Source organism: Lampetra fluviatilis, chromosome 20, assembly GCF_964198595.1.
Source record: "Lampetra fluviatilis chromosome 20, kcLamFluv1.1, whole genome shotgun sequence".
Taxonomy (NCBI): Eukaryota; Metazoa; Chordata; class Hyperoartia; order Petromyzontiformes; family Petromyzontidae; genus Lampetra; species Lampetra fluviatilis.
This window is the reverse complement of record NC_136294.1, coordinates 11,068,084-11,088,613: the sequence shown is the minus strand read 5'-3', so window position 1 is coordinate 11,088,613 and position 20,530 is coordinate 11,068,084. Positions and strand designations below refer to the sequence as shown.

At 42.6% G+C, this 20,530-nt stretch overlaps 2 protein-coding genes across 2 annotated transcripts in view; one reads left to right on the top strand and one right to left on the bottom strand.

Moving 5' to 3' along the window:
• LOC144938024 (uncharacterized) overlaps positions 1-4,756 on the top strand; it is a 52,861-nt gene extending 48,105 nt beyond the window's left edge. Inside the window, exons 12-15 of the mRNA XM_078865720.1 lie at positions 1,258-1,348; positions 2,084-2,231; positions 3,660-3,763; positions 4,724-4,756. Of these exons, the coding sequence (XP_078721846.1) occupies positions 1,258-1,348; positions 2,084-2,231; positions 3,660-3,763; positions 4,724-4,756 (376 nt within the window). The remainder of the gene's footprint in view (positions 1-1,257; positions 1,349-2,083; positions 2,232-3,659; positions 3,764-4,723) is intronic.
• A 1,445-nt stretch (positions 4,757-6,201) lies between these two features.
• LOC144937967 (gamma-interferon-inducible lysosomal thiol reductase-like) lies at positions 6,202-20,275 on the bottom strand. Its single transcript, XM_078865621.1, has 7 exons — positions 19,474-20,275; positions 17,222-17,377; positions 15,882-15,956; positions 12,694-12,789; positions 11,221-11,373; positions 10,631-10,699; positions 6,202-8,464 (listed from the first exon to the last, which is right to left on the bottom strand). The coding sequence occupies exons 1-7, from the start codon at positions 19,603-19,605 to the stop codon at positions 8,435-8,437; spliced, it is 711 nt and encodes a 236-aa protein (XP_078721747.1). The 5' UTR covers positions 19,606-20,275; the 3' UTR covers positions 6,202-8,434.
• Positions 20,276-20,530: the final 255 nt, after the last annotated feature.

The window sequence follows — 20,530 nt, the reverse complement described above, 5'->3', positions numbered from 1 at the left end:
CACGTAAAAGGGAAATAATAAAATAATAAAAATAAAACAATAAAATTCTCAGGAAAATGTTCTTGCTGTGGTTTTCACACCTGATGATGATTGCTTGTGTTGCAATCGAAACGTGAGAATTTTATTGTTTTATTGTTATTAATTTATTATTTCCCTTCTACGTGACTTTACCGAAAGAACCAAGAATATGGGTTGGTTGTGTTGATTATATTCTGCAGCTCAACTTGATTCAAGGTGTCTTGGATCTATTTACTTCTAAGGTCCCTCGAGCAAAGAGTGAACTATCTCCATTGGGAGCTATGGTTTCACTGAATCTGTAGTTCCAGATGTACAGGATTAATTGTATTAATTTACTTCTATAATCCTAAATTGAGTTCCATATCCAACATGTAAATGATCTCGATTGAGCATTTCAGTTGTACAGGTCCCAAATGAAGTTTTAGTTTTATGCTTATAGGTTTAAACGTGCAAGTGTATTCTGTTTAACCACAAGGGAACTCAAGAGACCAGGCTCGTCTCATTTGAGTGACCTGGTGCATGAGTTTGCAAGTAGAGGGCCATAATTGCTGTGTATAATCTCAATTGAGTGGTTTGTGCGTACTTTTCGAATTTGCCTGCGCACAATGGCCTACTCTTGCAAACGTAGATGGAGTCATTGTTGCTGTTGGATTAATTAGATGTAGCCCTTTTGTTACACCAGGATTCTCAGCCGCTTATTCTATAACCTTACGTCACCACGGGCAGTATTGTAGCAATGTGCTTTTCATGAGCAGTATTAATCACCCAAAATATGTAAAACATTGCCATTTTAAAAATAAATTTGAAATAAGCAAATGCACCTTTATGCATACCCAATGGGGCGCCACAGTGGCGAGATGTTATTAACTACCTCGCCTTGTATACAGGAGGTCGTGGGTTCGATCCTGACCCTGACACCTGTACATTTGCATGTTCTCCCCGTGGCCACGTGCATTTTTCTCTGGGTCCTCTGGATATTTTTGTCTCTACATTTATAAACATGCATTTAGAGTATTTGGCTGTTATACATTGTCACATTATAAGCTCTTTCGTTGAGCTATCATTTGTGGCCAGGTCGCTTCTGAATAAGAGCTACATAGCTCAGTGGGCCTTAGCTGGTAAAATACAAATATTAGTTGCGTTTAGTACTTCTATAAGCGCATGGGTATGAGCGACACAAATATTCAATAAGTAACCTTCGTGAATACGGTTAAAGCAAATGTGTTCCTCTTTCATCAGGACATCTGAACGATTAAGAAAAACGAGCAATGCCTTCAAGAAGCCAACGCAGGCTGCCCTCCTCGCCCCCCGCCAGTGTGCGCTGGGCCAGGTCTGTGAAGCCTTCACATCGGTTTATGGACTCGTTTTCATAATCTTAACAAATCCAATCAGAAAAATCCGTCAAATTATACGTACTAAGTAACAGTATTCTCATTAATTACCAAAACAAATATTTAAAGTGTCTTCTTGCTCAAATTAGTATTAAGGCAAGTACTACTCTTAACCCTTTCCCATTTGGATGATGTATGTGTACGTCATCAGTTTTTATTCCATACACGTAGTTCATAGGAACGGAACCAGAAGAAAAACTAAAATAAAATAACTTTATCGGTAACGAGGCTCCCATAAGGCCACGCGGGAAGGCGTGTGGCACAGTTTGGTGCCAGCTATCATAGAGTGTGGTCGTGTCGCTACGGTTCTCTGCGGTGAGTACAATGTCTTTAAAAACAGCGGCGCTACGCCTCTCTAAATAAAGTTAACGCTGAACCGCTTACACGATCCGAGATTCAGTGGTGACCGGGACCCATCCTCGGAACGGTAATGGGCTAATTAGTGACCCTGAAGTGGTGTCATTTCCACATCATTATGGTGTGGGCCAGTCCATCCATGGGATAACCACGGCTGACGTCCTACAAAGCGGTTATCATGTTAATGACGTCACAGATATGATGAGCCCAATCGACCCCCGATCAAGGTTTGAACTTTTAACCCTTCGAGTGCTCATGGAACGGTCTCCCAACAGCAAGAATGAGCAACCCAACGCTGCACCCACCGTCGTGTGCAGATCAGCTTGCAGGAGAAGACGGCGCAGTTCGATCACATGACCAACCTGCGCAAGCGGAAGGATGGCGTGCGTGCCGAGCGGAGGGAACTGCACCTGCCTGAGCTCAGCCTGCCTGCGCCCAGCCTCGATCCTCGCCCCGTTGACCCGGGTAACGGTCGCACAGTCCCGTGCAGAACAAGCTGATAAGTGGCTGGGTTTTTGCCCTCTCATCGCTTAAACACTGCCTATATTTCAAGATCTAACGAGTCTTGGCACATTCTGGGTGGTTTGCTCAAAGGTTATGATGATTATTCTGAGATAATTTATAAGCAGCCCATTAATACTAGATTTGAAGCTTTCGTGACTGCAAGGATTCATACTCTTAGATTTTTTCGGTAAAGTCACGTAGGTAAAAAATAACAATAAAATTAATAAAAGTAAAATAAAAATCACGAGGTTTCGGAGGCAACACAGGTGGAACCGTCACAGCACGCTTGCTGTATCAAGTAAATGAGAAATTCCAAGAGACCCGACCTTGTATATATACTGGTTGAGGGGGGAGGAGCCAGGGTAGGCCCCTGGATAGGAGTTTTTTTTTTATTATTATAAGGTTGGTGCGGCTGAAGCTACGGCTAGTCTACATAACAGTATAACAGTACTTTTATTAATTTTAATTAAATTTGTATTTTTTACCTACGTGACTTTACCGAAAAAACCTAAGAGTATATAAGCCCATTAATAACCATTGCAGCATTTGGTATTATGATACTAATTGCTGCACGTGAATCCATAAGGCAAGTATTAAGTTAAAGTAGCAGAATCGCGATAACTTACAGTATGGTTTTCCTGAAGGCATGACATTTGACTACGAGTGTGGTTCACATCAACCATCATCACGTCTACGTTCTAAGGATGTGATGGCTGCGTCAATCCACCAAGGCAGCATTCCAATGAACGGGCGAACGTGTGCCTCAGCTCGCTAGCTTCAGTGGTCAGCGTGCTCACGAGTATGCGTAGAATCCAGTGCCGCTCCTACACCTGCCACTAATGTTACAGGGAGTTACCAAAGGAGCCGTCCATAAATGACATCACGCGATTTTGGACGATTTTTTACCCCCCCCCCCTTCGTCACACGGCGTCACAAAAAGTCAGACCCCCCCCTCAAATATGACGTCATAAATGTCTGACCCCCCCTAGGTGCGTGACGTCATTTATGGACGGCCCCAAAGTGCACCATACGGTGTAGGTCGTAGACCACTTTGATTGAATTGACAAGAGTTGTATGCTGGCATCATGGTTAAAGTCATGCACGTATCTAAATCTAAACTGTGAGTAGTTAGTTAATAACTCCTTGCATAACTTTTATTTCCACTCGCTGGAGTCTCACTCGCTGGTTACACCTGTATCTCAAGGGGCTCTCACGTGATTAAATGAAATACATTTGATGAATGCCTTGCAGCGGATGTTGAAATCAAACCAACGTAACAGTGTTTTGTGAGCGGGTTGGTGTATTTTGGCAGGCTCGATACACAAATGGATTCGTGAGGCTTGTGATGACAAATCCTCCAGAATCTTGAGCTACTGTCTTCACATACAGGGAAGCAAAAGCAGCTGAAGAGAGAGCCAGGCATGCGCTCACTTGATTCCAAGATACCTGTCATCACCGCCACGGATATTAGCCCTGGCAAGCAGAGCCATCAGGTAAGACTTATAGCATACACGCTCATGATGAGCAAAACAGGTCATGTATAACAAGTTCACCAAACAATCGGACACATCTGTCGGAGGGGGGCACGTCTGGAGAACAGCCAGAATGTGTAACTGGGAGAGCTATTGAAGGTGGACAGAAATACAAGATGAAACGGGGGTGAACGAGGGCAGGACGGAGTGCTTTTAGAACGATGCATTTGATAGTGGAGTGGGCAGCCCAAGGAAAGAAACGTTCCCGAGAGCACATTCATCCAATGAGATGGAGCGGTGAGTCGGTTCACGTGTGGGTTCGAGGTGGATCATCACATCGCGGCAGAAAGATCGTGAGAGGTGGCGGCAGCTTGAAGATGCCTTTAGCAGTGGATTGGCCATCATGTATTGACCATCATGTATTGATCATGATTAGGGGTTCGGGGTAGGGTCGAGTGGTAATAATTATGGGTTAGAAATTAGGTGTAAGGCCTTTTTAGGTTGTTGGAATTGTGGATGAGAGCTGCAGATTAAAGTACGGTATATGGGAAGTTAGGGGTTATAAGGAGCATTTATGGGTTGTAGTTATGGTTTAAAGTCATGTGTATTGGTTAAATATAGAAGTTTTGATTTGAATCTATAAAGTCTAAAGTGTGTTCAGCATGAGCCATAATGGTTTGGGTGGGCCTGTATTTAGAGTCTTGGTTCACGATAGACTACCCGTGTAAGTTTATTTAAGAAATAAAATTCCATTGCCTCTATTTGAGATACACCAAGGTCTTGCTTGGAAAATGTTTTATTACACTTTCCCATCTCATTTGGCCATCATCTCTTCAAATGATAGTATGTATAATATGTAACGATCTAATTGCATGTGCCCAGATTTTAGAGCATTATATTCCCCTTTGCTTTCATGGCCCTGCACGGCACATTCATCGCAAGTCACTCGTTCACATTCCACCCTTGACTTTGCCATCCCAGGAAAGCCCCGACTCCAACCTGCCCCGCCTGTGAGCTTTGGTCTCCGACTCCGGCGCAAACCCCCCCAGAGCAAATCAGTTCACCGGCAGGCACCTGGCGCAAGAAAGTTAAACAATGACGTAACTTGTCTGTACGGTTTCATTTACACACAGTGTACATTGTCTACCCGTGCTTGTGTATGTTATGATGGATACATTATTCAGTTTTGCACCAACACGCAAGATCGGTAAAGATCTTCGGTAATGACAGGAAGGGGGCAGGAGTGCATTGCACTCTCAAGAGGGATTTTCAGCACCCCATAGCTTGCAATTCAATGGTACAGTGCACAATATTATTAATTTAACTCATTATATATATAGTTGAAGTGGCTGGGCGATTTAATTGCTTCAATGCTGGTATCAAGAGCCCCCAGCCAGCAATATATTGAGATGTTTAAAACCCCAGGCTTCTGTCTGAGATTAAACCAGTTTATCAAGTGTAGCGAGTTGATCATCTTGGCCTGGTCACTTCATGACTGCAAGAAAATCCACTTTACCACAACAAAAATCATCGTCTCTCCTACATGCGAGCATCAATTTCAGGCAAATTGATTCGACCCACAAAGGAGTGAAATCTTGCGGTTAAAATGCTCGATTGATGAGACACTGCAAGTTTTTTTTCTGTGGTCTCTCGTCTGGCGTCGCGTTCCTCGATACAAAGTTGCCAGAAAGGATGTTTCTGCACCTCGTGCCTTGACTTCGTTATGTCATGGAATGTGGTGTAATCTTCCTGCACTATATATCGACACGTAGCTAATAAATGAACACATTGCCATTCTTGTCTCCTACCTAAACATATTATATATGCCTGTTTTGATGTCTTCTGATCAGGTGTGATGTTAGCCCTAACTTCATCACAAGGCGGTACTGCTGCCACGTATACTTTGAGCAGGTGCTCAGCAGTTTTGTTGCGTCTATGAATGTAAAGACATGCTCAAACACTGTAATCGTAAATTGTTCACTATTAAATAGACAATGAAAGAAAAAGGTTAAGATGGGCACTTCGATTCTGTCTAATCATGGATATGCTGTCGGTTACATGGATGTTGGACATCCTGTGTCACTCAAGCCAGAAACAAGGTCATAGTCACAAGTCGCGGGGCATATAATGAAGTTAATAGTTTTCATTCACATGATGTGCTGTGAAGAGCCATTGACCGAAACGTTGCCTTTATTTGTTGTTTAAAGGGCCGTGTAATTTATGAATGTATTGAGTTTTGTTTTAAAAGCGTGCTTGTGAACCACTGGCAACTCGGCATCACCAAATAATTTGTATTTCTTCACGTGATTGCATGCCTTACGATTTGTATCAAGTGACCCGATTGAGTAACACACGGAATGTCCCATTTTATATGTAATAAAACCACAGGGTTCGATTACACGCGTGTGAAACATGGCGATGTGCGTATTTATTAACACTTCAACATGACCCCACCACATCTATACGCCAGGCTGCCCTCTACTCATTGCAAGTGGCATTTTCAAATGATTAACGGAGCCATCGGTAATGCACGAATTTCCAAAGGTGGTCCTGGGCCACTATAAAGTCATCGTTCCTATGGCAGGGATCCGTACATGCTGTACAATTCCCACACACGTGCTCCTTTTATTGCCCACAGCGACATCCCGGGGCGAGTCATACCTGGGCTGGGATTCGAATTAATATTAACAAAGTCCTATTGCTCCACTAAATTAGCTAACCTTTGGCCCCTGTAGTTATACGAACACCACACGGTATTTTTCACGATTGCCACACTGATAAAGATGTACTTGACTTACCAAAGTATACGAAAAAAACTACCAACATTTACAAGACACATTGAATGAAATGTGGAATGTTTAATATTTGGCAATTTGAATTAAACAGGTTTAACGTTGCAATATTTGGCTATCGATCACGAATTTGAACCACAATGCACTTAAGTTGTGGTGCCACATTAAAACACGGCACTATTAGATCATAAAGGACTGTCCCTTTTATACGATTTTATTAAAACACAATGTTTTGCAGTTACCCAGATTTAAATGTTGAGACACCATAAATATTCAACAAATTATGGATTCACTGATGTAAATGTTAAAGGCATTGTTTACATTGCGATATACAGCAGATGTTCCTGCAGACAACTGCAGATTTGGAGAAGAAAATCCTATTTTACCCGGCCAACTGCAAAGTTGACGACTAAGACCTTCACAGATTGAGCAACCCTTAACTTGCAAGTGCTTTAAGTGTTCAACTTCACATGTAAAAAAAAAAGTTGGTTTTACTTCTATCAACAATGCATTTGTTTACCCAGTGAAGCCTGACAATTCAAGAATAATATTTGGAATATTCTGTGTAGGATATTTGGCCATTTCTGTTTTAGTGTGTGGGAGGAAACCAGTGTCTGGGGAAAAACATTTCCTGGGATGTTTGAAAAGAGCATGTAAACTACACTGCCTTTTGTTGCCCACAACGTAGCCACACAAGTTGGTCTTGAGTTCCAAAGATTTATATTGGCCTCTTGTAACTTTTACCGATGCTTGACGTAGTTTCAAGCAAAACGTCGTGACCAGTTTCTAAATTTGTGTTGATAAGGATGAACAGAGCTGTGAGCAGAATTGGGACGTTTCATCCTTGCAGATGTAACAATTCCATTGTTTGCCTATGTCGGGTGTTGGAGGGTCTTAACGTCACAAATTTGGCCAAATCATTATGCAGCTTAACCCAAAACACTATCGATTATATTGGTTGAAAAAAACCTGCGTGTTGGATTTTTTACCACATGGCAACGAAGTCGCAGGCAGGTGTCAAGGCGTCGCAAAGGTTTGTGGAAACTTTATTTTAAGTACAGCACCACACAAAGTTTTCATGGTCTGCACCTCTTCAATTTATCTTAACACCAACTTCGAATCATAATGTAATAACAGCAATCATGACAATTCATGTCTGCATTCCTATGACACCTTTTTACTTACAAAAGGTTGAAGGGAGGCGAGCTCGTTAGCTATCATTGTGAAATTCAAACATCAGCTGCATGTAGTAACAAGCGATGTTTGTTACTCTTCCCAGCGCAAGATCTGACTATTACTAGCAACGTTGACACACAAGGCAGGAACTGATAACTAAAGTATAAACGGAGTGATTTGTTATTGACCAGCTCCACTAAAAGTGCCTTTCGAGCCTCCAAAGAACAACTTCATTGTAACAGAACATCTATTTACATATGCAGATGAGGTTTTGGATAAATGTTGCATTGTCCAATTACAATTAGCAACCACTAAGAATCAACGAGCACTTAAGATGTGATTAAAGGCCAAAGATCCCTTTTTTTTCGAATGGTATAAATTTTACCGTATGTCCCCCTTCTAAATCTTAAGGTCACCCAACTAACTTGTGATTTACCCGGGTTTCACCGGGCACACAGATCATACACACCGACATCTGCAATGGCTCACATTCAACTCGCCACTCCAACTAAGGCACTTGGCAATAATCCAGTTTGGTCTTATGAAGGGAGGGGGTTCTCCAACAATTGATCATTCAGATTGGTTAAACTTGAAAGCAAATCAACACTTTGTTAACTATTGCTATCGATTACTATTTACAAAGCATAAACAAAGACATTGCAGTCAAAATAATTTTTGGCACCAGTGGATGGCGCCAGGAGACTGTGGGGCAGTCTGCTTCAATTTACTTCCCACACACTGCTGGCAACTGGCCCTGCAAAGGAGAAGAGGTAGAACACGGTAAGAAGACATGGTTTTCTTTTAGTCAGCAAATCATTATTTCTGCGTGCCCCTTCCACATTGTCATCTTACTTGCAACAGGAGTACGTGGCCGTACACTCATTGATATGCTAATTCTCTCTGCCCCCTCCCTCTCTCCATCCCCGCCCCCCCCCTCTCTATATTTAAGGGACCGTCACAGAAACGACCCCTCTCTTTGTGCCGATGTGTGTCCTCTTGCTGTGTGCCGTTGTGATGTCTGTCTGCTTGTATGTCTGTCTATAGTTTTCTAGTTAGATTTTTGTTGCTATTTCTTTTATACCTGATGATGATTGCTTGTGTTGCAATCGAAACGTCGTAATATGTTATTTTAATTTATTATTTTATTTTTAGACGTGACTTAACCGAAAAGAACCAAAGAATAATTCCTGCAGTCACGAAAGCTCCTAAATTAAGATTGGGGCACATTTTCCAATGAGTTTGCATCGACCCTCATCATGAGTTGCTACAACTGGCATAACGGAGTCGGCAAACTTAGATTTGGTTTTCTCAAACAACACTCCTCATGCCTCACCGTGGTCCACCGTTCCACGTTTCCCCAACCTTCATTCAAAATCAAACCAAGTCGTTACAAGCTGCGTGCGCTTGGGTAAGTGCTCAACAGCAGCACGATGGGCGAGGCAGAAATCGTGGACGCGATTTAAGAGCTCTCACATTTGACACGTGTACACGCAAGAATCTCTCAATTTTAAATCGGTGCTCTATCCATCGTCGTAAGGGGCGTTAGAAACAACCATCAGGCATGTGTAGCGTGTAACAACTTAATTCATAATTTGAAATGAAACTGGTATATTCAGAAAGACAATCTGGTGGATAACGGAGTTTGAAGAACCCTGCTATTGAAAAAGAGCTAATTTGTTCAATGGGCCTCAGACAACATAAATTGACTTAAGGCATTGAAATGTCCATTAAGCCAAGTCCCTCGCTTCAGACATAGCCTCTTTTAATCGTGATTGGGAATAACCCCAGAAGAGACACTGAAGGGACTGCACCTCCAATATTCCCTGACGCCTCTCTTACCAAAACCGCACGACTCGACTGTGCTTCCTGTGCAGTTTCTTCACTGCACAGTAATATAAAAAACTATCCCTCAGAGCTGCGCAAGACTAAATTAATTTAATTAATGTAACAAGAGTTTTGTGTGCAGTCATTAATAACTGGGCTGACACTATGAAATATACGACACTTAATATGCCGACTTAATCATTAGGTAAAAAGCCAGTCCTTCAATACAAGAGCACATTGGTGATAGCTCAGGGAGCAACAAGCAATGATGTTTGCAAAATATTCCCTTAATGAGCAAAGGTTGCAATTTGAAATTGCACTACCAGAAAACAGAACCATTTTTATCCTTAAAGGTTCCAGACAGTACAACGTTTAGACCATTCAAGACAACCAGTAATAATCATGGATGCATATATAGATTCCAATCAACTACCAGCCACCAAGGAATTGACAAAAGCCCTGAGCAGTATTTCCTCCTCTGGATGCCTTCATGGTCTAGAACAGGGGTCCCCAACCCCCGGGCCGCGGACCGGTACCGGTCCGTGACCTGTTAGGAACCGGGCCGCACAGCAGCAGGAGGTGAGAGCGGTGAGTCCGCGCGTGGCCCGCCCCCATTGTTTTATTATTTACCACTTCCGTCCGCGCCTCTTTCCTGCACTGCGCACTTGTCTCGGTCACAGTTGTGGTAAGCCCACGAGCTGCTAACCCCTAGTAGCCACAATGAGTAACAAACAAACGTTGCTGGAGAGCTTCTTTGAAAAGGGGGAAAGACCCAATGATGACCCCCCCCCAACCCCGGTCCGTGACAAAATTGTCTTCCACAAAACCGGTCCCTGGTGCCAAAAAGGTTGGGAATCGCTGGTCTAGAACACCCTCCCATCAGCTACAAATGCCATCGAGTCCTTAACCATGTTCAAGTCCAGAATCCAGAATTTCCTTCTCTCCTTAAAAATTAAAATAAATGGTGCACGTATTTACATGCCTAATTGTTCCCCACATTACACATCCCACTATTTTGTAACACCATCTTGTAATGAGGTTTTCTTTTGGACGTTAGGAAATTCCCTGCTGTTCATCCTCGTGCACGCCGAGTCACCTTGTAAGCGCCGCACACAAGGGCAAGCAGGGCACTCTCAGCCTTATTCTGAAGCGTCTCCGTGTGCTCCTGCAACAAGAGCGACCGTGGCAGATTGCACCAAAATGTGACAAGACGTAACGACGTATTTCTGTCAGGAGAGAACGTGTGCGGCTGACAGTGTTAAGATGAAAATCTATATGTTTAAAAACCCCATTTCCATTGCGATATTTTAAACTGACATTTGTTTTCAAATATTTTTGGGAGCATCTGCCATTCAATTTCACGGATATTTAAAGAGCTCTCTACACATTTTCTCTCTACACACTTACAGTGTTGTGAATTGAAGGTCATGCCATTTAGATCGGAGCTTTACACGTTGTATTGGAACCCCCAGTCGTTGTAGGCAGGCAGACAGACAGATGAGGCAGGTGTATAGGTCGGTAGCTGGGTGGGTGGATAGGTATGTAGATGGATATGCGTATAGGTTAGCTAGGCAAAATAAACAAGCAGGCTTCAAGTAAATCATGTAAAAGCCCCTTGTAGACAACTTGAAAAAGTATGATGCATTTTAATTTACAAAGCTGACAAATGTGGCAGTGAGCACTGACCCCATTGAAGACGATCCAGGGCACGTATTGGTGTTCAGGGCGGAGGGCGTCTGTTCGTTGGGCGTTTTTGTGCATCAGTTTATTTCCCAGGGGGCCACTGGCACACTTATCTACCAACTGCCAGTTCTGCTTGGGAGCCAGCATGGCTGTACACTGGCAAGGATACACAAGCACACATTTGTTATAAAACACACACTACAATGAACATAAACAATCCAAGTCAACTGGTCTCCATACAGAAGAGTAATGTGGTACACATTCTGAAGCTAAACTATTTTTTTAATTAACCAGGTAAGGCCCACAGAGCTATTTCGCTCTTTTTCAGAAGAGACCTGGCCACAAATGATAGCTTAACGAAGTGGCTTATCACGTGGATATTTATAGCAGCCAAATACTTTAAATGCACGTCGATTCTAAATGTGGAGGGAGAAACCGGAGGACCCGTAGAAAAATCCATGCGACGACGGAAAGAGCGTGCAAACTTCAAATATACCAGCATCAGTTGGGATCGAACCCACAACCTTCTGCATACCAGGCGAGGTAGTTACCATCTCGTCACCAAGACACCCATCCACTGGTTGCCCTGAGGCGGTAATGGAAATTATATTCTCGCAGCGTGGGCCAGGCTATAAAACAACGTGGATTCAGGCGGAACAAGTGGCTAGGCCACCTCCCCACCCAGCTGGGATTTCAACCTTCTCATCGAGTCGAGTTCTGCTACAGTAGCACCCTGCAGGAAATGGGATACAATGGCCGAGTAAAACATTACGAATCTCATTTCATGTCGAACAAGTTTCTTAAGCTTGATATGTTTCTGGTTCCTTTGTCTAAGTAAATGATGAACAGCTGCACTACTGGAAGTCTTACATTCTTTAGTTCCCACTATCTATACTTTCATCTCCGTCTTGTGCAAGTTGGTTCATTTGTCAAGACGATTTTGCTGCAATTTCAGTGACACCATCTAGATGATGCCCTCAGATTACCTAGTTTCCTTTGGACATTTTTAAAAATTAGGTGTGCTTAACATTTCTCACTGCAGTAACTGTGACTTGTAATGAGTGCTGCCTATAGTTATACCTAAAACGTGATGACTTGTTTTTTTTCTATGATTTATCCAAATCCACACACAGAAATAGCAATAGCCAGGAAGCTTCACAAAGCCAATTTGGATGAAAATGCATTCCTGGAGATATTTGGCCAATTTCTTGTTTAAGTGTTATACATGACAGGGTAAACCATAGCATCTCTAGAAAACCCACACATGTTTCAAACATCTTCACAAGTGGATCATGAACACATTTGTAATGCATCTATTTCTTGGTCACCTACCAGCTCCGGAGGATGGAATTGTCAAAACACATGATAAAATCCGAGCGATCCACCAAGCCCACTTAGAATCGATGGATTTTTTGCATGTACCACCACAACTCCATATGGTGATTTAAATGACGGTGCAATTGACTAGAAGCTTACCTGCTGGGCAGCTGTAATGGGATTAGCAGCAGACTCCATGCAATTGAAGATCGGAATATGATCATTGCTATTCGGCAAGAAGTAGATCAGACAAGCCTGCGTGTGTAGGGAGAGAGCAAGGTCAGCCACATCAAATACACCCCGAGACCATAGCCAAATTAGTACGAGTAATGTTGTTGGCCATCATTCGACCCCATCCATACAAACATAGCATCAATGAGATATCACCCCCAATTGATACAAGAGAAAAACTCAATCAGATCAAAATATAATTATGGCCACTCCTAAGGATGTTACCGAGACATAGCAATCACTTTTCTGCCAGGCCCTGCAACCGTTCCACATTTTATATCCAACCTCCCCAAGTCCCGTCTTACAGTCAGATTACAACAATCTGGCTTGAGGTCTTCCCCTCGTTCAGAGCTCACGGTGCACCTCCGATTAGCAGAGATTTGGCTACATACGGTCCAAAAGTTCAACATAAAACATACATAATATCCTTGATAAAGTTTTTTTGAGGTTAGATCGTGTAAATATAATGTGTCGTTAAACCCACCACCACCCGACACAGCCAATGAGTAGGGTTTGTCACAAACAAAACGTGCCAATTAGTTTCTACCTCCCAACATTTACAATGTTTACCCAGGAAAGCCTGAGTAAGGTTTTTTGTCATTCCTCTTGCACTATGCACCCTGTACCGTTCCCTATTCTGCTGCAATGTGAACTGATGCCTACTTTATTGAGGGCGATATTGGCACAAATAAAGATATATTTTTTGATTGACAGTGGCAAATGTCTGTGCATATTTGCACTGTGCATGTTACACAAAGGCTTAGATGTGCACACGGGATAAAGCCAGTCCACCACTGTGCAAGTACCCTCTCTGCCATGATGCCAAGTTGCCCAATCACGAATAGTTAAGGGAAAACATGCGTGGAACTTCAGCTGGTATACAGATATAAAATCGAGTATCATCAAATTTTGCCGACAAATGAAGAGGTTTTTTACTGTACTCAAATCGATTGTGTGGACAGAGCAAGTGTTTAAACCGACGTCAAAGTCAGGCAGGTGGGCGATATCTGCCTCTACATTTGCAGCACTTACAAATTGGACTTTGCTGAATCTGACGTTAGATAGGCAGTGATATGAGCTTTAAAACGTAAAACAGAATACACTTAGTTCCATAAATGATTCTACTATAATGCAATGTTAATTTTACTTTAAAAAAAATTTTGTGGACAATAGAAAGTATTTATAATTTCAATGTTTCTGCAAATCTCATAACTATTTGATGATTTGAATTCCTCTGTATTTTACGTTTTATTTTCATGTATTATTGTTTTGACACGTTAAGTCCATTTACCAAGGAACAAGAGCGACCCTATTGCAATCATGAATCGGTTTAAAATATGTGCACGTGTGCAAATACATGAACCAGCTTAAAATCACATTTTTTGGGCAATCTTAAAGTTGATCAAGGCATGTTAGTTGTAAAGATGACCACTTATTTAGTTAATAATGTACTAAGACAACGAGGTCACATGAATGTACTCGGCTGAAAAAGTGGACTGCGTATGCACTCACGCTCAGTTGTCAAGTATTGCAAAATCATCTTGTGTCACGTGCACCCTCACGTGGGAGGTCATTTCAAAGATGAAAACAACAGCTTGTAAAAGCCATCGGCTGGGTTTAATGTTTCAACATTTACCGAGGCCTTCACTAATTAACATATACTGCATAGTCTAATGCTTACTCAAGTTTACGTACATTATTAGTGTCTTCGCGGTTTTGAAAACTCCCGGATGCAATAAAAACCCAGGCACATCTTTAAAAAATACAGAGTGCCTGGACAAAATCCATTCATACAACACTCAACCACCACGCTATGAAACCTATCGGCTGCAGGGCCTCTACATGTACCTCATTGCCAGTGGGTGGATGTCTCATGAAAACTATGGCTCCGATTCCCTGCATTACCCTCAAATAGAATGCCCTCTGAAAAGCTGAATTACAGGATTATCACTGCCAAATGCTCTAGAATGATGATGATGGACATACATGTTTATTTTACCAGGTAAGAGTGCTTTGAAATAAGATTTTTTTCAAGGGATATGTAAAGTACATCAAGAAATGCAAGCAGTAACACCAAATAAACATGGAAGCTCCACGATTTATTTATGTACATTTCAGACATTTTAATGATGTGGGTAAACGATCAGTATAATCATGAAGTGGGTTTCTTATTTATTTTACTAATTTATAAAGTGCAACAGACCACAAAGAAGTTTCATAGCACTCTACAGTATAACACAACTTTAAATAAAAATCACAAAAACACACGTAAGAAATATGTGTATTTATTTTCACGTTAAATATTTCTGCATGGGTATAGTATGTCTACGTGGGTATAGTATGTCAACCAACAAGATTGTAATTCAAATAGAAATCTGTCCATTTTTCTCGATAAGGGAAATACAAATGAAATAACATGGCGTCAGATTTTCTCAGAGAAAATTAGTATTCCTTCGTTAATCGAGGTATACATTCCGGAGATTCTCATAAATAGCCAATTTCACGGATGATATTGGCCTACGAAAACCTAAATTTTTAATGAATTACCTTAAATACGTAAATAAGCTGTTAAATACGTTATCTCACCACATTCCCTTGCATCACTAGCTCTCGTCACTTTATCTCTCATAACTTTATCTCATGCAGTCGTGTAGAGTTGTAGATGTGATTCGCAAATAGCCAAAATCGTGGTTAGCAAGTTCGTGAATAATGAGGGAATACTGTATATATTCTATGGATCTTTCGGTAAAGCCACGTAGATATAAAAATAATAAAAAATATCACGGTTTCGATCGCAACACAAGCAATCGTCTTCAGCTTGTGTTGCGTTCGAAACGTCGTAATGTTTTTATATTTACGTGGCTTTACCGAAAGACACATAGAATATGTATTCCTGCAGTCACGAAAGCTTTAAGTCAAGATTTAACATGTCAAATCATTGACTTGTCAAATCATTGACATTAATAAGCCATATTTCCCAAAACTATAATTTCCTTTCAAATTTTCCCAAAATGTATTAAGATATTTTGTTATTGAGGTCATCTTACTTACTTCCTCATATCAAAACTCTGATTATGGACACCTAGATCTTAACTAGTTTTGCAACACATTCTCACCTGCAGCATGTTCCCCTTGCATTCATTCGGGCCGTGCTGGCAAGTGAAGTTCCACTGGTCTCCTGCCGACTGCTCCTATAAAACACAGGGTCAGCAGAACATGAAAATGCAACGATGCAGTGCTCTGTGTAGCATCAGCAGGTAGGTCTAAAGTCAACTGTTGTCATACTATGGAATGATTTCATCAGCAAAATTTATACGTTTGTGTCAAGGTTGGCGAGTGGGTCATTGGATGGCGATAGCAGCAGCCCGACGAATATCTCAAATGTTGCCAGCGAATGATTGAAGTAGGCAGTCGTGTACTTTGTGGTCCATGCTTTCAGATTGGTAATCGCAAGTCACATTCTATCTTAATATTCTGGGATAAATCGTTTATTGATTAATTATTCATTGATGTACATATTTTGTAGAGATTGACACGCAACACGTTCATGTAGAATTTCTACCATTGACTCAGGCCTGCTAATAGAAATGTTCATTATTTCTGATGTATTTCATGTCTTAATACATTTTACCAGTGTGCTAGAGGTTGAGTCTCTCAAAGAGTGCAATCCCAACATAATGTGCTTAAATACATCTGTAAATGACAGACGCTTATGCTGTGCAATAAGCGGGGCAGATTGTGCAGGAGTCTGTCAAGAGCTTGAGATCTGACAGGGCCTTAACATCTCTCCGTGGCCTTGCCCCACCTCATCTTGCCTCTCATCTCCTTCTATGCCCCTCTTATCTCTTCCTTTCCAATCTTCTGCTCTCTCTTTCTCTGCCCACCCTCCCTGTGCCCAATCCCATTTTTGGCCCTTCTCCCTCCTTGCACCCCTCCACTGTAATACACTTCCTCTGTACATTAAGCAGTCTCCATCCTTAACCTCATTCCATTCCTCTCTTAAAGCTTACCTCTTCTCTATTGCCCATTCTGTTCCTCTTCCCTCCCCTCCACTACTTCCAGTCTCTCCCCGACCCTTTTGTGATCCCTAAGTACCCTCTATCGAAGTTGATCATTCCCCAATCCTCACACACTCCTGTGATCTAAATCATTATTCTGTCACCGTTTAATAGTATGTCAAGCGCCTTCAGGTAAAAGGTGCTCTATAAATCTAAAAGATTTGCCACACACCTAAAAAAAAAACCTTAGTCATCCCTGATGTTACGTATGCATGTATCAACTTCGTTTGCACCGTATGTCAACAACCGTGCGAATCAGAGATGCGGAGTAAGGATAGCACCAACAACACGTACAAAATGAATAAATTTGTGGCCTTCTGCCGTCACGTGTGCTATGCTGGTACTGCCAGCCTGCCTTGGCACGAACAATCACTCACGAACGGCAGCACGCTCCGTACCCTGGCGTTGCCGTACGGCACCAATGTGATGTTCATGATGTCTCCCAGCAGCAGCCACGTGCCGTAGAGCTGGCCCCTGAAGAAATCCCGGCAGTCTGGGCACAGCGACTCCATGTAGACATCGAGGAGGACAGGAGCGGAGCCCGTGCACCTGGGCTGGGTCAGATATGGCAATGGCAAGGCATTAAATAAATTCCATGGCCAAGCTGCACGTTGCATTATGTTGAACTTCTTTCGCACAACACGTAGCCAACCATGCAAATCGGAGATGCTGGGGAAGGATAACAAAAGAGAAAAAACTCTTTTGAAGAAATGAGTTTCTAATCTATATTTAAAATTACATAGCTCCAGTGGTTTCCTAATATCGGAAGGAAAGGCGTTACAGACAGCCGCAGGCGCATCTCAAAGCACGCGATGCATCTCAGGCATGTTAAAAAATTAACTCATCCCCAACCCAAAAATAGTTTGATGAATTGATAAGATTTGGTGGCAGTATTAAATGAAAAAAAAATCGCGCTTTTTAACCATGTTATCATTGTACTTCATTTTATTATCCACGCAAGCATTCAAATCTCAAGAGAAACAAAACAATGGACAAGGATTTTTCGATTTAAAGCTTTCGTTGCTGCAGGGATTCATCTTCTTGGTTCTTTCGGTAAAGTCACGTAGAATGGAAATAATAAAATAATTAACAAAAAACATAATAAAATAAGAACAGGTCTGACAGACCTGTTCTTCACCTGAGGACGGCTGCTTGCGTTGTGGCCGAAACGTCGTGAGAATTATTTTATTATGTTTTATTTTTATTATTTTATTATTTCCATTCTACGTGACTTTACCGAAAGAACCAAGAAAATGGACAAGGATGTCACCACAATCAATAACCAGCGTTGTAATGGACAGGGCAATCAAATACGAGGGGCAAAATATAAACGCGAACAGGATGAGATACCTGCATCAACAGAAATCACTATGAAGAAATAGTAACATATAGATTATACATAATTCTATAAAACCGTTAATATAATATTAGACATTAAAGAACACAACGCAAAAGTGGGTAAACATGTACTGTAATAAGCTACGGGAGCACACAAAAAGCTACGGAAATCACTGGCAAACACACAAACAGGACCTCTTAGCCAACAAGTTGGAACAGTTAATTCAACAGATAGCATCATAAAACTAGTCTTCGTCTTCTTTCGCATGGCTGATATAGCTGCAGAGAAACAACTACAATCTCACAGTCAGGTCAAGTGAGGAGTCGCGGAGTGTATCATCATCGCTGTGAGGTCTCCTTCGTATTTGTGGATCGGGCATTGCGTCTGTTCTGGATGACCACAGAGTCGCACACGACTACTGGGGGAGTTTAAAACGTTCTACTTGTGTGCATCGTCCAGGTATCCCAAAACTACTGCCGTGGTTTGTTCAGTGGATGCGGCTTATAGTGGAACATGAGCTTCGTGGCAGATACAAAAAAACTGGGATATTCTTGCGTTCGCTCTTTCGCAACAAGGCGGTGTTTGTTTCACAAAGGGTTGTGAAAGAAATGCGAATACTACCAATGATGAGGATGTTCCAAATGTCACAAATAGAGAACTATTTTCATTCGCAGTAGTAGTAGTAACCAAAGGAAACGCTCCCAGACCACAGATCTAATCAAACCTGTGAATGATGAGCAAACCCCGATGATGATAGTATAATAGGCTGGAAAAAACAGCCGTTTCAAACAAGACATACAGATGCGTACAAGTCACACATTTGTTTGCGTCTCATTGTCCGGTCTGCACTACAATTGTCAAGATGTTGTCTCGCTATTTACACATTTAGCCGACGGTGGCGATGGAGTCCCGGGGTCTGTAGGCCGAAGCCTCGGCCTCGCCTGCTCTCGCTACCGCCTCGAGATGCATCTGCGACGGCAACTTCATCGAGCGAAACCAGCCTCGAGTAAACCAACAATTCGCAATTACGAACCTCGCTCCATTACTCCCACGTCAATCTCGTAAGCGATAGATTAAACACAAGAAAACACCGTCAATATCCCACAAAAAAATAACATTCACAGTAACAAAGCTCGATAATTTCACACCGGGCCACCAACTCGCAGCTTCTCAGCCGGCACCGCACCAAACCCGGCCACGACTTCCAGGCAAGACCGAGGCTTCTCAAGGCGACAGCAGCCGGCACCTTCCTCGACATTCATCACCAGCAGTTATCTTCGCCACAGGGTGGTCCACAAAAGTTTTGTTTACCTCGCACGAGTCCTTGGAGGCTTCGCACATGCGTCGCGGAGTGGCGTCGCAAGAGTTGAACTCGTTGCTGAGCTTGGAGCAGAAGGCGAGCTGGGCCAGGGTGGCCAAGGCGACCAGGCCGAGAGGACCCATGGCTGTGGTTGTTGTTGTTGAAGTTATTGTGGTTGAAGCAACTTTGTGTTGCCGGTTGAAACAACCTGCGGTGTCGACACGACTCTGTGCCGAACTAAACTCGTGTTGTTAAAACAATTGTGTTAAGTCGGTGCGCGCGGTGTTGAATTAATTCCTCGTCGATGTCAACTTTTGTGGACGGAGTTGAAGCGACTTTTTGGTGGGTCGCATGCGTTTTGTTAAAGCAACGTTTCGTTGTTCAATCAACGTCGCGTTCGAGATTATAGTGCTTTGTTGATTAAATTAAGCGGCCTTTTTGTTGAAAGCAACTTCGTGTTGCCGAGACAAACGGTTCCTTCGTCGGAGCAAGTACTTACAACAACTTCTCAATGGTAAAGCAACTATTGACAGAGACGCAACTCCTCGATGAGGCAACTCTCTGCACGCGTATTGCTGGAATGCCTTGCTTGCTAGCTGCTGCTGCTGTTCGCCTAACGCCCACTTACTTGCAAGGGATACAATATTGCCCAGCGGGGCAAAGATAAACCAATTGCGTGCGACTGAATGCAATTCATTGATTAAAAACGACGCATCAGATGTTGAGGAAGCCCAATTATTGGGTGGGTGCCAGTGCTGGAAACTCCCTCACCCACACACCCAAAGACAAAGATCCCCCGTATAGCTTTAACACTGTTGGGGCAAGTGCTGTTAGCGAGCACCGATGAAGTCTCCCCAGTGGCGATGTTTTTACTCACCGCACCAGGTACTCATTTGAGGCTGAGTCGACCTAGGGGAGACCCGGGACCGGTTCAGATAATCGTCACTGATGTTGGCCGTGAGCGAGAATCTAACGCGGGTCGCCAGGTTTGTAGCGCAGCGCGCTAACCGCTACAACAACAACAACAACCGCCATTCGCCACTAAGTGGCGGTGACGTCACCACGACG